Source organism: Talpa europaea, assembly GCF_964194135.1.
Source record: "Talpa europaea genome assembly, chromosome: 8".
NCBI classification, from domain to species: Eukaryota; Metazoa; Chordata; class Mammalia; order Eulipotyphla; family Talpidae; genus Talpa; species Talpa europaea.
The window spans coordinates 1,539,706-1,556,259 of record NC_140075.1 but is presented as its reverse complement, the minus strand read 5'-3'; the positions used below and the strand labels follow the sequence as shown (position 1 = coordinate 1,556,259).

General features: G+C 41.5%; 1 protein-coding gene across 1 annotated transcript; it reads left to right on the top strand.

Annotated features, from left to right (window-relative positions):
• Positions 1-276: 276 nt before the first annotated feature.
• On the top strand, positions 277-1,116 carry LOC311176130 (olfactory receptor 7A10-like; the record flags this gene model as incomplete). The annotated part of the gene is made up of 1 exon (XM_084241450.1): positions 277-1,116. The coding sequence occupies one exon, from the start codon at positions 277-279 to the stop codon at positions 1,114-1,116; it is 840 nt and encodes a 279-aa protein (XP_084097576.1).
• Between the last annotated feature and the right edge of the window lie 15,438 nt (positions 1,117-16,554).

The window sequence follows — 16,554 nt, the reverse complement described above, 5'->3', positions numbered from 1 at the left end:
GGTGGGTCATGAACAGCCTTGAAAACTTCAGGTAAAAGGAACTAGCTCTATAATATCAAATTCATTAACTGAACATATTTAAAATAAAATCACACCATTTAAAGTCATTCCGTGATTGCTCTCCTGTGGTTAAGTTTACATCACTTCTGTCTCCACCCCCCCAGGCTCACCAGCGACCTGGCGCCAGGGAACCAAACCCACCCAACAGCGTTCACCCTCCTGGGGCTCTCAGAAGAGGCCTCGCTGCAGCCCCTCCTCTTTGGGGCATTCTTGGCCATGTACTTGGTCACGGTCACTGGGAATCTCCTCATCATCCTGGCCATCGTCACAGACCCCCACCTACACACCCCCATGTACTTCTTCCTCGCCAACCTGTCCTTTACCGACATTGGCTTCACCTCCACCACCGTCCCTAAGATGCTGCTGAACATCCAGACATGGAACAAAGCCATAACCTATGCTGGCTGTCTCAGCCAGGTGTTTTTTTTCTTACTCTTTGCAGCACTGGACAACTTCCTCCTGACAGCCATGGCCTATGACCGGTTTGTGGCCATCTGCCATCCCCTGCAATACACATTCATCATGAACCCCCAGTTCTGCAGCCTCCTGCTTCTTGCGTCCTGGCTGTTAAGTCTTCTGGATTCTCTGTTACACAGCTTACTGGTTTTGCGACTGTCCTTTTGCTCACAGCTGCAAATCCCTCACTTCTTCTGTGAACTGGACCAGGTGATCCAGCTTGCCTGTTCTGACACCTTCCTCAATGAGCTGGTGATGTATTTAGCAGTGGGGATTCTAGGGGCCATTCCTCTCAGTGGCATCCTTTTCTCTTACTCTAAGATTGTGTCCTCTGTTTTGAAAATCTCCTCAGCGAGCGGCAGGTACAAAGCCTTCTCCACCTGCGGGTCTCACCTCTCCGTGGTCTCCCTGTTCTATGGGACGGGGCTCGGTGTGTACCTCAGCTCTGCTGCTACCCACAACTCCAGGGACAGTGCAATAGCCTCGGTGATGTACACGGTGGTCACCCCCATGCTGAACCCCTTCATCTACAGTCTCAGAAACAGGGACATAAAGCAGGCCCTGGGGAGGCTCTTCAGCTGCAGAGCAACCCCAACGTGATGGGGGCCGCTTCCTCAGATTGTCTGGTCGGGAGCAGCAGGGCTCATTCCATGGACTAAGTCATGATCCTGTCCTCAGTTAGAGATAATCTGTGGTTTGTCTTAGGAACAGAGTTTGATATCACTCTTGTATACATTATTAATATGTTTTCTGTATTTCCTTAATTATTTTTAACTGCTCTGTATACTGGGTTCCATATTAAGAGAAGCATGGTGTGCCTGAATTTTTCTTTAATAAAGTGTTTCCAACAAGAAATTGGGCATTTACAAAATAATAAAAAGAAATGAAGGAAAAATATGTACAACCGTGTCAGGTAAAAGCAAACAATTACAGTATATCTGCGGAAAAATATTGTCAAATCAAAGTATCCATTAGTGTCATCCCTGACTCTGTCCTTTACTTCCTTCAGTTTGGTTCTTTGTTGCTGACACATAATACTCCAGAACTCTTGTTCAGCTTCTATGGTCAGACATGCAGATCTGACAGTGATAAACTCCACTGATTTCTCTGCCTGGGGAAGCTTTTATTCACATTCATATTTGAACAATTCTGCAGAGTGGAGTGTTCTTAGCTGGAAGTTCTTGTGTTTAGGATCATGAGCACTTCCTTCCTCTCCTGTCCTGAAGGGTGACTGGGGAAAAATCTGAGGAAAATCTAATTTAGATGCATTTGCAATTCTCTCTTTTTTCAGGTCTTTTATAAATTCTTCTCCTTTTTCTGACTTTTTATAATTCAACAGTGGGACGTCACGGTGAAGGTCATTTTCACTTTGAAATTCGGGTGTTATCCCTACTTCTTGCACATTCATGCTTCTTTCATGCTTTAGGTTTGGAAAATTCGCAGCAATGATTTTTTTGAAGAGTGTCCCTCCTCCCTTCCCCTTCATCTTCTGGGTTATCCACTATCCCTATGTTTCCACTTCCAATTGAGTCTAACATTTTTTGTAGTGTTTCCTTATTTTCCCGTGTCTGTCTTATTTCTCTCTTTTTTTCCTAATGATGTGATTTATACATTTGGATCCTCAAGCTCTGAAGTTATTTTGTTTGCAATTTTAGTTCTACCTAAAACACTTTCTATATTTGTGGTCATTTTCATTCAGAGACTCCTTTGTCTTCTCTTAATCTTGTCCATCTCTTTGGTGAAGACTCTCTGGTTCTTTATCTTCTCTCTAAGGTCTCGCAGCGGCCTGTCTGCCCTGAGTCACCTCCCGTAACTCACGGGTGTATTCAATGTTGTTGCTCCACGTCACTGAGACTCCTCTGCTTCTCTCCCCTGTATATGAGCCAGAACTTCTGTTCTGATCTTTTTTTTCCTTTTTGTGCTCGGATGTTCCTTGATTTCTAAGTATTTATGACACCTCATTGTCAGGTTTATAGTGGGTCAGAGTTGACTGCTTCTCTTCTAGCTTACCTTGGGGTGAGGTGGGCCGTGGGGAGTCTAGGACTTAAGATTTGTCTCAGTTTGTTGAGAAGTAACATGTCACCTCCACCTCCTCCCTCCGCCCTCCACAGAAGCTCCAATTGGTCTTCAACTGTCCTCATCTCCTTCCCACACCTCCTTCAGGTCGTTCCTGCCACTGATTGAGTCTCCTGGTGACTGGAGCTGGGTCTAGTCCACATGGTTCCATCTCTGGACTCAGCTGGCCTGGATATGAAGGCGAAACCTGATGGGCCGTGTGCCCATTGCACCGCTGTGGCCACAGGCAATGACCACCACAGCCAGCAGTCCTGCTGTCCACTGAGGGACCCGGGTTGCCAATGCTGCAAGTCTGCTTGATACTTTGCAAAGAAGTGCTCTGTTCTCTGTCCCACTGTCCTTTCTCTGCTCTGGGATCCATTACGAAGCCCTCAGGTCACTGGTCACTGAGCTTACAGGGTCCCAGGCCAGAAGCAGAAACACTTATTTACGTAATGTTGGTGGAATGTAAACTTGTGCTTCTATTATGGAAAGCAATATGTAAAATACTTAAAAATTTAAGAATATAAGTTCCCTATGATCCAATTGTCTCACTTCTGACTATTTAGCTGAAAAATATACACAAAAAGCACACATTACAGAGGTATGTGCCACCCACATTCACTGCAGTGGGTTCACAACAGCCAAGAGGTAGAAACAATCCAAGTGATCGACAGATGGAAAAAAAAGATTATGTATATGTGTATCATGGAATACTATTTACATAGTAAAAAGATGAAATTGTGCCATTTGCACAAGAGAATTATCCTTACTGATATAAGCCAAGCACACAAAGTCAAATGTCCTATTATATGTGATAAAGAAAACAAATAAACAGATCATGTCAATAAAACAAACTATACTTTTGGACTATGTAAGAACATTTAGTGGCTAACAGAAAGATGTGCAAAGGGAGGTGATTAATCAGAAACAGAGGGCAATGGTATAATGAAAGACAAAGCTAAATTTTTGGCAGTGAACTTAATGTTCCATATACACATGATGATTAATAATCATGCATACCTGAAATTAAAAGAAATAGAAAAAGACACAAGGAAATGGAAAGTTATTCTTGCTCATGGACTGGAAGAATCAAGGTGGCCCCAATGAACATCCTCCACAAAGCACTACACAGAGTCAACCCAACACATGATATTATCAACAGCACCTTCATGGAATAAAACATACATTACTGACATTCATATGGAACCACAAAAGACCCTGGATAGCAAAGCAACTCTGACAAAAAGGGGAAAAAATATGACAATACCAGACTTCAAACTATACTATAAAGCTATAGCAATTAAAACAATACTGGATGATTAAAATGGTCTGGCAACAATAACAGACACAGAGACCAAAGGGGTAGAATGAAGATCTCAGAAATTAACCAGACTTATAGGAATAGTTAAATCTACACATTAGGAGCCAAGAACAGATACTGGAGCAAGGAGCCTCATCAGTAAATGGTACTGGGAAACCTGCACACACATGCAAAAGAATGAAACTAGATGACCCCATCTCAAATCACACAAAAAGCAATTCAAAATCCATAAAAGGGGCCTCCCTGGTGGCGCAGGGTTAAACACCACACTGTGTTGCTGTCCACGCCCTCTCAACACGACTTTGATGCCCCAGCTGTCCAGGGAGCACCCACATGGCGGGGCAGACCTCTCCTGACTTGCCCGCTGCTCCTCTCAGCAGTGCAGTTCAGTCACACTGCCTGTTCTGTTCCCCACTCTGTCCCTGGTTAATCCTCTCACCCTCCCGCATGTCTGACCTGTACCCCAGCTCTTGTATGCATAAATAAATGAATCTTTAAAAACACAAAATGAATAAAAGAGTTTGATGTAAGACCCAAAATGATAACACACATAGAAGAAAATGTGGGTGAAACACTCTTCAAAATAAATTTCAGATGTGTTTGTGGAATCATCCCCAGCAGCAGGGAAACAAAGCAGAACACGAATAACTGGGACTGGATCAACCAAAATGCTCTGTGCAGCACAAGAACACAGCACTAGAGCACAAGGACGGCCCACTAAAGGGAGGACATATTTGCAACCGTAATTCTGACAATTAAAGACACAAAAAGAACCTGGGTGTTGAGGTACATCCTCTCCTGTTCCCTACCACAGAGACATGCCAAGTTCAACGTGAGGTACACAGCTGGTTAGGACACATCTGTGGACAGAGAAAGGCTATTGGTGCAAGCCGGGTGAGCTATTAGATTCTCTGATGTAACATCGAATTATTTCCCAGAACCTGCCTAATGTGCATAGAGACCTAGTCCGGGGTGTGAAAACATCCTTATTGTGTTGTGTGGCAACAAAGTGGACATCAAGATAGGAAAATTATGCATACTAAGAGCAAGAAAATCTCACAACAAGTGGATACTAAGGAAAATAAATTTAAGGAAACTCTATAGCCTTCCAAAGAAGATTTTCAGTACTGACACGAGTCGTCACAGCTCACCACAAGCCCTTCCTCTGGCTGCTACAAGAGCAACGGGAGACCCTCACTTGGAGTTCGTTGTGGAGCCTGCTCCTGCCTCCCCGGGGGCTGTCACAGGCCCTGCTTAGGCAGTGAGGACTGGTCAGGATTCAGAGGTTGATCAGTCAACTACTGCTCGGATGACGTGGTGACCTGTGAGGATGGGACGCCCGGTGTCAGGAGTGGACTGTTGTGGGCAGCACCTCACGCTGGAAGCAGTGAAGCATGTTAGCAGGTCCCTGTGCTCTAAGCAGGACTCATGCTTAGTCTCGAGTGTCAGAGGAGGTGCACGGGCTTCAGTGTAAGTGCGGCAGTTGCGAAAATCTTCACTCTTGGGCCCTGCACATTTAGCTGGTTAGGAACACAGGCGTTTCCTTCTGGAGTTTCAAACATAAGGCTGCTGCAGTCACATCACAGTAAAAACAAAGAAGAAATTCCTATTTGCTTTTGCAAAACTGCCATGAAAACAAGGAGTGTGGAGTCTAAGGTATTATATAGAGGAGTCGGTTTGCTGCTCTATGAGAGAGGAACAGCACTACTGGACATATGATGGGGGTCTGTGCCCCCAACACATTTGTGCCTTGATGATCTAGGGCACCGAGTCAAGTTGGGATCCTCAGCACAGATTTTTAATTTTTTTTTATTTTATCTATTTTTTACATCATTTTTCCTTTCTTGCACAATGTATGCATTTTCGTCTTGATTATAGTCCCCATGCAATTCCCAGCACATTTTGAAAACTTGAACACGGAATTAGAACAGGGTGCTGGGTGGTTACAACATGAAGGCCGGGGAGTAACAAAAATGGATGCACTTGACATCTAATTTTGTCTCTTGGGATCAGAGAATCATTAACAAACTTTCCTTTTGCCAAGTCTAGTGTCCACAGGGAAATCATGAGCTCAGAGCTTGGAGCAGGAGAGTGAGGTGTGGCTAATGAGGCGGCGTGGAGGGCGGTAAATACCCTGTCTCCCTCGGTCCCTCAGACTGTCCAACCCGGGACCGGAGAGGACATGATTCCTGTCTGTGGAGCCCGACCTCTGCCCAGGGACCAGCCCGTGGCGCCCTCCTGAAATCCTGTCTGGGACACAGCCCAGTTCCATCCTCAAGCATCCAGGAGGGACTCTGGCGACTACATGGAGAAGCCCCCCTCACAGCCCCCACCCAGGTGAGTCTCAGAGCCCAGCAGGCACTTGTGACAGATCCAGGGAAAATACAAACTGAGAAGTTCTGCCTCAGGTCACAGAGATCAAACCAGGCCCAGGGACAAGAGGTTCCCTTGTTCTCTTGCTTGACTGTTCATCACTTTATAATTAATTTACTTAATTTTTGATCAAAACTATCCACTGCTCTCAACAATACAGAGATGGTGCTGACAACGAAGAGACAGGAAGAAAAATCTGTTTGGATGAGACTGAAGGGGGAGTGGAAGCTTAACATGGTTCCAGCAAAGTTAGGACACACAGCCAAGAACTTTTGGAGTTGAGGTACCAGGAAATAACGTGTTAAATACTAAGGGGATGACAGGAGTGGATCAATGATGAGCATGGCATCTACGTTGGAAAGATCCAAACTAATGGAGGCAGATGACTTCACAGAGCAGCTGTGAGGGGGGAGCTGTCAGTTGGGGGAGACTAAAGAGTTTTACTTCACAACCACTCTAGCACTGGCAAATCCGCATAGCTTTGCTTGTTAGAATTTTGCTTTTTTCAATTATAAATTTTTCTCATTCTCACAGTTTACTTACTTACAACCTGAGCTTTTTATCTGGTTTTCTTTCAAATATTGAAATAGAATGGGAGCTTTTCACAATAAATACTTGGCAGTTAATTCCCCCATATATGGAGAGATTGTTGTACAAAATGTTTGGAAAGTTTTCAATTTGTGTGTGGGCCTCAGTCGATCCTTTGTGTCCCACTATGTTAAACACAGGCTGTTCTTGCAGTCTGAGTAGTACTAAGCTCTCATACACATTGTGTTCACGTCACACATGTGTTTCCTCATTACTATGTCTCTTCACATGTGTGATGTGATCTGTTGTATTTTCATTGATATTTAGTTGACATGAAACAGTGTGCAAGTTGGAGACAAACATGTTGATTGGATATAGTAATCTATTGCAATATGATGACCATTGCAGCACTAGCTGACACCTCCTTAATACACAAATTAATATTTATTTTTGTCACAAAACATTTAAGAAATAATCTCTTCACAACTGGGAAGGTTGCAGGGAAGCACTGCTGACTGTCACATGCAGTAGATTTGTAGAACCTTGTTTATTCAGCAGCTTCCAATGTGTGTCCTGAAACAACTTTTTACAACTGTCCCACCCAGGTCCCTGTCACCAATTTAAGTCTGTTTCAGGACCACACGCAGAAGTGATAGCAGTATCTGTAGTTCCTCGACTTCTATCACGTAGCAGAATGTCCTTAGGTGCCTGTGTGGTGCCTTCTTTCTCTTGACTGGATATCATGTGATATTTTACTATATAGAATGTGTATTATAACAACACCATATCCTGCGTGTGTGTTACTCATTACACGTTTGACATAATCCATGTATATTTATTTGGACAGTAAGAGCAATCGTATACACATATAATACAGCACATATATTTTTATATCAACATATATACACACTGTGTCTTTTATTTGTCCATGATGGACTTGTAGGTTATTTCTATATTTTGCTCACTAAGCAAGGTGGTGCGGATATCTTTTCAATGTCCTGTGTTCATTTCCTTTGTACATGTATGAACAGATCACAGGGGACTCTAACTTTGCTATTTTGAGCACCTCTGTTCTCTTACCCACTGTGCCTGAAGCAGTGTATTAGCCCATCGACAGCACCCCATTGTTCTCTGAACCTCATTCCCACTGCTGACCTTTGGTCATCTCCCTGGGAGCTCTGTCAGCAGCTGTGAGGTGAGGCTCCTTAGTTAGATTTGCATTTCCCTGGTGAGTGATCCTGAGCACCCCTTCATGCGCTTGCTGACCATCTAGGTGTCTCCTCTGGAAAACACCTATTTAGGCGCTCTCTGGTATTTGCACAGGCAATGACTTCCTTGTGACATGAAAAAGCAGGAAGCCACACGTGGTGCTACATAAACTGAAAAGCTTCTGCATACAAGAGGGACAAAGGGACGATGGGCAGCCAATTTGTTCCTAAAAACAGCCCCCACCTTCCATCTCCTGGATCACATTCTTCTGTATTCAAATGACAATCTCGATCTATTCCTCAAGCATATGAAATCCATTGTTGTTTCTCTAGGGAGAAATGAGAGCTTTGGATCGGCATTTTTCCACTGCTTTGGAAAGAGTGTCATTTCCTATTTTCATTTTCAAGTCTTTGCCAATTTACTGTTTAGAGACCCAGTGGATGTGATTAAGTTCTTGTTATAACTATTCTTCCAAAGTCTTAGATTCTGCTCCATTGTGCTTAATGAATTCATGTTGATCCCGGTGTATGTGACCACGCTTTATTTTTCCCACTATTCCATTTATTGTATGGATTACAATTCCTTGACATAGTTTCTCTATGATGAAATCACAAAAGTGAGAAAACTAGCTGCAGTCCCTGCTCATGTGGATGTTATGTTATGATAGAGAGGATTGAGCACAAGGAAATAGTGCATGTGGGATATGATGGTCTCAGGAATAAACAACACGGAGGAAAGGGACAGAGGGTTGTGGCACCAGCAATAAACATGAATCTGCCATATGACCCCAGTAATTCCACTCCTAAGTATCTGTCCACAAAATTCAAAAATATAATTTGAAATAAAACTTGCACTCCCGCGTTTATTGCAGCACTATATATTATAGCTGAAACATCTGAACATATGAATAGCACAAGAAGATGTAGTATATACACACAGGGGAATACTACTTAGCCATGAAAAAGATAAACATATGCCATTTGTGGCAACATGGATGGAAAGTGAAATCATAATCCTAAGTGAAAATGTGTTTTGATAATGTTAAATATCAGACAATGTGATCACTATCTGGAATAAAGTAACTAAATGAATAGATTAAGATAAGCTGGGAATCTTATCATTGAGGGCTGACCACAGAACTGAAACACCAAGCAGGGAGCCCGGGGGAAGGGGAAACAGCAAAGAGGGAAGGAAGCACAACGGTCTGTGGTGGTGGAATATGGGTGAGTGGGTGTGGGTGCACTATGGTGGCAATACCTGGCAGGGGTACCCCAATATTCCTTCAGTTACAAATAGATATGAATAAATAAGGATACAGGGCAAGGTTCTTGATTTTTAGGTAACCAGTGTCTTAAATTGCAAAGGAAAATAACAACTTTCTTTACAACAGCTCTGGACAGCTGATTCTTTGAAAAGTAGAATACTTCTTACTTTTGCTCTCGATAGTGATTTCCAAATCTCAGCTCTGCCTCAATGCAGAGGACACAAGGCCCTAAGCGTGGACCAGAAAGTGTGTGTGTGGCAGAAATAATAGAAATAAACCTTATTACAGGTAAGAGAAGCACAGATTAGACATCTGTCCCAGTGAAGCTGTCTTCTGTAATCAAACATTCAGAATTTAGCTGAAATGGAGGGAAAACATTGTATTTTACGTAGGGATTCAATGAAGGATCATTCGGCAAAGCACATGTAACAATCTATATCTAGAAGATCAGCAAATGTACAATGTCATGTGCAGGGACCTCACTCGGCAGCAGGATGTCGGGGCCTCCTGCCCACTCTCTCCTCTCACCCCCAATCTGGAGCAACCCCTCTTGTCACACCCCTGCTTCTGGGATCTGTAACTGCGCCAGGAATGCTCCTGTACTGACATCTTTTTCTGGCTATTTCCCCAAACCCCAATGTTCTTCAAATGCGTTTTTGTTGCCAGGTGATATCTCTTTTATATAAAAAATCCCGGTGACTTCACATTTTTTGTTCAAAGTCTACTAATTGGAAGTGATTATACATGTTTCCTCTAGATTTGACCTCTTCATCCAACTCCATTATTTTACTTAACAATAATAATCACCATAAGAAATATCATTTACCGAGATGACACACAAACTTGCTCGGGGCTAGGATTTTTCTTTTAAAAAAATTTTATTTATTTATTATTTATGCATAGAAAAACTGGGGTGCAGGCCAGAGGTGCAGTTGGAGAGAGGACTCACCAGAGGCAAGAATGGGGAGCAAGACATGTTGATCTACTGAAATCCACTCCTTTGCGGTGCAGCGGGGAGTCAGGAGAGGTCTGCTGCACCTTGTGGGTCAGCTCCAGGGCTGGGGATCAAACTCAGGCAGTCCTGGTGGTTGCTTGAGACTTTACCCCTAGACCGCTATGGAGGCCCTAGGACTAGAATTTTTCAGTGTCAGTCTCACTGCTTTTTCTCCATGATTCCAACAATATTTGGATAATGTGATTGGTCCAATGTATTTAAAAGAAAATATTAGGACATTTCAAAGAAATTTTGACTTGGAAAAATGTTTGAATTAGATGAAAGAATGGCTAATTATTTTCAGCATTAAGAGAAGGTGAGTCATGAATAGCCTTGAAAATTTCAGGTAACATGGGCCTCCCCGATGGTGCAGGGGGTCAAGCACAGCACTGTGAAGCTATCCATTTTCATCTCAACATGAGGTGTTTTTTTTTTTTTGCTGTGGAACCACTTTTATTTAAACCAAACGTTGAGAAAATACTAGCTTTTCTGGTGTTATCTAAATTCCTTGATTTGCTCAGTAACACATTTTATTTTTTAATACATTTTATTTTTATATTCCCCACACAATTGCAACCCCCTTATTTTGACCTCAATCCCTCCCCTCCCCGCCCCTCACCCCTCATAGAGTGTCTCTGGTTCATATTTTTTTGTTGATTTTAATTTTCACTTTCTTATAGTTATTCATTTTCCTGGTCCCTTATTTAAGTTTTCTAGATTCCTGCTATGAGTGAGACCATCCGGTATTTTTATTTTTCTTTATGGCTTATTTCGCAGAGAATGATCCCTTCCAGCTCCATCCATGGTGCTGCAAAATGCATGAGTTTATCTTTTTTGAATGCTGAGTAATATTTCATGGTGTATATGGACCACATATTCTTAATCCAGTCATCTGTTATTGGGCATCTGGGCTGTTTCCAAAGCTTAGCTATTGTAAACAGTGCTGCTAAACACATAGTGGTGCAGGTGCCCTTTGGAATTGATGTTTCTGTGTCCTTTGGGTAAATACCTAGGAGTGTAATTGCTGGATCCTATGGAAGCTCTATGTTTAGTAGGTCCAGAAATCTCCACACAGCTCTCCATAGTGGTTGGACCAGTTTGCACTCCCACCAAAAGTGCAGGAGAGTTCCTTTTTCTCCACACCCTCGCCAGCATTTGTTGTTGCTAGTTTTTTTTAATATGTGCCATTCTCACTGGTGTAAGATGGTATCTCATGGTCGTTTTGATTTGCATTTCCCTGATGACAAGTGATGTTGAACATTTTTTCATATGCCTGTTGGCCATTTGCATTTCCTCTTCAGAGAAGTTTCTTCCTAGCTCTTCTGCCCATTTTTTGACTGGATTATTTTCTTTGTTGTTGTTGAGTCTCATCAGCTCTTTGCAGATTTTTGTGATCAGTCATTTATTATTAGTGTTGTGTGCAAAAATGTTCTCCCAGTTGGTGGGGTTTCTCTTTGTTGTGGTTATTGTCTCTTTTGCTGTGCAGAAGCTCTTTAATTTGATGTAGTCCCAGCTGTTTATCTTTGCCTTCACTGTCACTGCTTTGGGTGATGTGCCCGTAAAGATGTCTTTGATGTGCATATCACGTAGTGTTTCACCTATATTTCCTTCTATGTTTTTCATGGTTTCAGGTCTTATGTCTTTTTCTTTAATCCATTTTGAGTTGATTTTTGTGTATGGTGTGAGGTAGTGGTCAAGCTTCATTCTTTTGCATGTAGTGACCCAGTTTTCCCAGCACCATTTATTGAACAAACTTTCTTTGCTCCAATGCATAGTCTTTGCTCCTTTGTCAAAGATTAGTTGACCATAAATCTGTGGGTTTATTTCTGGATTTTCTATTTGATTCCATTGCTCTGTGTGTCTGTTCTTGTTCCAATACCATGCAGTTTTGATTATTATGCCTTTGTAGTATAGTTTGAAGTCTGGGAGTGTGATGCCTCCATTCCCTTCTTTTTTTTTTTTTTCAGGAGAGCTTCGGCTATTCAGGTTTTTTTGTGATTCCATATGAATTTCATCAATAATTGTTCTATTTCTTTGAAGAATGACATAGAAATTTTGATTGGAATAGCATTGAATCTGTAGATTGCTTTTGGTAGGATGGCCATTTTAATAATGTTTATTCTTTCAATCCATGAGCAGGGGATGTCTCTCCATTTCTTTGTGTCTTCTTCTATTTCTTTTAACAGTGTTTTATAGTTTTCTTTGTATAGGTCCTTTACCTCTTTTGTTAGATTTATTCCCAAGTATTTGATTTTTTTTTTGTTTCGATAATAAAAGGGATTTATTTTATTTCTTCTTCTTCATATTTATTGTTTGTGTATAGGAAGGCTACTGACTTTTGTGTGTTGATTTTGTATCCTGCCACTTTACTGAACTGATTGATGAGTTGAATTAGTTTTTCTGTGGAGATTTTGGGGTTCTCTATGTATATTATCATATAATCTGCAAATAGTGACAGTTTAACTTCTTCTTTTCCTATTTGGATTCCTTGTATGTCTTTCTCTTGGCTTATTGTTCTGGCTAGGACTTCTGGTACTATATTGAAAAGCAGTGGTGAGAGTGGACATCCTTGTCTTGTTCCAGATCTTAATGGAAATGCTTTCAGCTTTTCACCATTGAGAATGATACTGGCTGTTGGCTTGTCATATATGGCCTTTATGATGTTGAGGTATGTTCCTTGTATCCCAAGAATTTCAAGGGCTTTTATCATGAATGGGTTGTTGCACTTTGTCGAAAGCTTTCTCAGCATCTATTGATATTATCATATGTTTTTTATATTTCTTTTTGTTGATGTGTTGGATAACGTTGATTGATTTTTGGATGTTGAACCATCCTTGTGTCCCTGGAATGAATCCTAATTGGTCGTGGTGAATTATCTTATGGATATATTGTTGGATTCTGATAGCTAAAATTTTATTGAGGATTTTTGCATCAGTGTTCATTAGGGAGATTGGCCTGTAGTTTTCCTTTTTTGTGTTGTCCTTGTTCGGTTTTGGTATTAGTGTAATGTTGGCTTCATAGAACGTGTTTGGTATTGTGCCTTCCTTCTCAATTTTTTGGAAGAGTTTGTGAAGGATAGTCACTAATTCATTTCTGAATGTTTAGTAGAATTCATTTGTAAATCCATCGGGTCTTGGGCTTTTGTTTTGGGGGAGGTTTTTGATTACCATTTCAATTTTGCTGCTTGTAATTGGTCTGTTTAGGTGTTCTATTTCTTCTTTATCTAGCTTTGGGTGATTGTAGAGTTGTAGGAATTTGTCCATCTCCTCTAGATTGTTGAACTTGTTTCCATATAACTGTTCATAGTAGTTTCTGATTATTCTTTTGATTTCTGCTGTGTCCGTTGTGATTTCTCCTCTTTCATTTATGATCCTGTTTATTTGTGCTTTCTGCCTTTTTTCCTTTGTTAGCCTGGCTAGGGGTTTGTCTATTTTATTTATTTTTCCAAATAACCAGCTCTTGGTTTCATTGATCTTTTGGATTGTTTTTTTAGTTTCAATTTCATTTATTTCTGATTTGGTTTTTATTAATTCTTTTCTTCTACTGGTTTTGGGATTTTTCTGTAGTTCTTTTTCTAGATCTTTGTGCTTCAAGATTAGGTTGTTTCTTTGAGTTCTTTCTTGTTTCTTTATGTGAGCCTCTATTGCTATATATTTTCCTCTTATCACTGTTTTTGCTGCATCCCATACATTTAGGAAATTGGTGTCCTCCTTGTCATTCAATTCAAAGAATTTTTAATTTCTTCCTTGATCTCCTCATTAGTCCAGTGGTCTTCCAGTCGTGTGCTTTTCAATTTCCATGAGGTAGGAGAGTTCCTTGCCTTCTTTTTATGGTTTATTTCTAGTTTGATGCCTTCATGGTCAGAAAAGATGGTTGTTATGATTTAATCTTAGTGTATCTGTTGATGTTTGTCTTGTGTCCCAGTATGTGATCGATCCTGGAGAATGATCCGTGTGCACTTGAGAAAAATGTGTACTCCGTTTTTTTGGGGGTTTAGTGTTCTATAGATGTCTGTTAAGCCCAAGTGCTCTAGGTCCTTATTTAGAGCTTTAGTGTCTTTACTTATTTTTTGTCTCGTTAATCTATCCATTGTTGATAGTGGTGTGTTGAAGTCTCCCACTACGTGTGTGTTTTCTCTGACGTCTGTTTTCAGAGATGACAACAGTTGTCTGATATATTTTGGTGCTCCTTCTTTTGGTGAGTATATGTTAATGAGTATTATTTCTTCTTGAAGTATTGTCCCCTTGACCATAATGTAGTGACCGTTGGGGTCTCTTTTTATCTTTTTGAGTTTGAAATCTGTTTTATCTGATATAATTATAGCTGTTCCTGCTTTCTTTTTTGGTCCATTTGCTTTTAGGATTGTTTTCCATCCTTTAACTTTGAGTCTATTTTTATCTTTTGTAGCTAAATGTGTTTCCTGGAGACAGCAAAAGGTTGGTTTTGTTTCTTAATCCAGCCTGCGACTCTGTGTCTTTTTATTGACAAGTTTAGTCCATTTACATTTAGAGTTAATATTTTTATGTTTGCATCTGTATTTGTCATTGTGTTTGTCTTTCCTTTGATTTTATTTATTTATTCTTTTAATAACTTTTTTTTTTGGCCTTCTTTTGTTGTTATTCGTCCCTCTGAGGTTCTGGCTTTAGGATTCCTTGTAGTGTTTTTTGGAGTGGGGGTTTAGTCGTAATGAAATTCCAGAGTTCCTGTTTGTCTGGGAAGGTCCTTATTCTTTCTTCATAGAGGAAGGAGAGTTTTGCAGGATAGAGTATTCTTGGTTGGCATCTGTTTTCTTGGAGTCTGGTGACTATGTCCCTCCACTCTCTCCTTGCCCGTAGTGTTTCTTTGGAGAAGTCTGATGTTAGTCTGATTGGATTTCCTTTGAATGTTATCTGTTTCTTCCCTCTTGTCAGCTTCATTATTTTTTCCTTGTCCTGGATTCTTGGGAGATTTACTATTATATGTCTTGCTGTATTTTTCTTTTTGTCGTGTAAGTTTGGTGTTCCTCTTGCTTCTTGTATATCAATTTTCAGCTCCTTCTTCACATTTGGGAAGTTCTCTTCAATTATCTCCTTGAATATTTTCTCTGTTCCTCATCTCTCTCCACTCTTCTGGGATTCCTATAACTCTTATATTTCCTTTCCTCATGGAGTCAGATTGTTCCCGAAGTCTTCCTTTGGTCCTTTTCCTTCGTACTTCTCTTTCCTTTTCTGTTTTGGTTCTTTTTATTTCTGTGTCTTCAAGAGTACTTATTTGTTCTTCCATTTCATCTATTCTGCTTTCATTGCTTTTCCCAGAGTTCTTTAGTGTCTCCATTAATTCTTTGATCTCCTGCATTTCTTTTACTTCCCTTTTTAGGGACTCACTTTCATTCTTCTGATCGTTGATTATTTTTCCCGATCATTGTTTTCCTTTATGAGTTCTGTCATTTTTTTTAATCATGGCAATTTTAAATTCTCTTTCTGGAAGGCTCAGAAGTTCTTCCAAGTTACTGTCGTTGCAATCTGGGGGGTGGTTTTCTTTTTGTGGTGTGCTTTTTTCCGGAGGAGTTGCTAGGTTGCATGTGGTTCTTCTACTCCCTACTGTCTGTTTTCTAATTTGCCATATGCATTGGGACACTGTGTTGCTGGGACTGACCGGCATCTTGGGTGAACTTCTCTGCTCCCCTCTGGCTCCTCCGGGAGCCGTCTGTCAGTTTCAAGCAGTCTTTACTGAAGAAAGGTCCCTGTTCTAAAATGCCGATGCGGGGACACACTCCCCTGCACGCCTGGTCTGCCCCGGCGGTGGGTTCCAGCTCCCACTCTGGGCTTGGACTGCAGGCCAGAAGGGGCCTGGCGTGGGCTAACTTCCCAGTTCACCACCGGGAGCCTTCGGCTGGTTTCAAGCAGTCTTTACTGAAGAAAGTTCTCTGTTCTATGGGGTGTTGACGATTTTTTTTTCTGGTCACTCGGTGGTGCCAGAGATCTCTCCTAGTGTCCTTGGGGAGCTGTTTTTTTCACCTCGTGGGACCCGGAACAGATTGGGAATGGTGGGTAAAACCTCAACATCTTTGGGGTGCTGTGTCTGCCTTGTGACCCACCGTCGGGAATCCATGCCCTGAATTTCATGCCCCAGGTCTCAGGCCCAAAGCCCTCAGGTCCAGGACGCGGGCTGTAGCCCAGTTCAGTGTCTGCAGAAATGGCGCCTTTTGCACCCCACTCCCATGTCCGGGTGCCTGGTTTCTGATTACTCAGTGAGGGACTTTCACCTAAGTGAGGGCCCCTGCACGTCTCCCCGCCAGACTAGGTCGCAGGC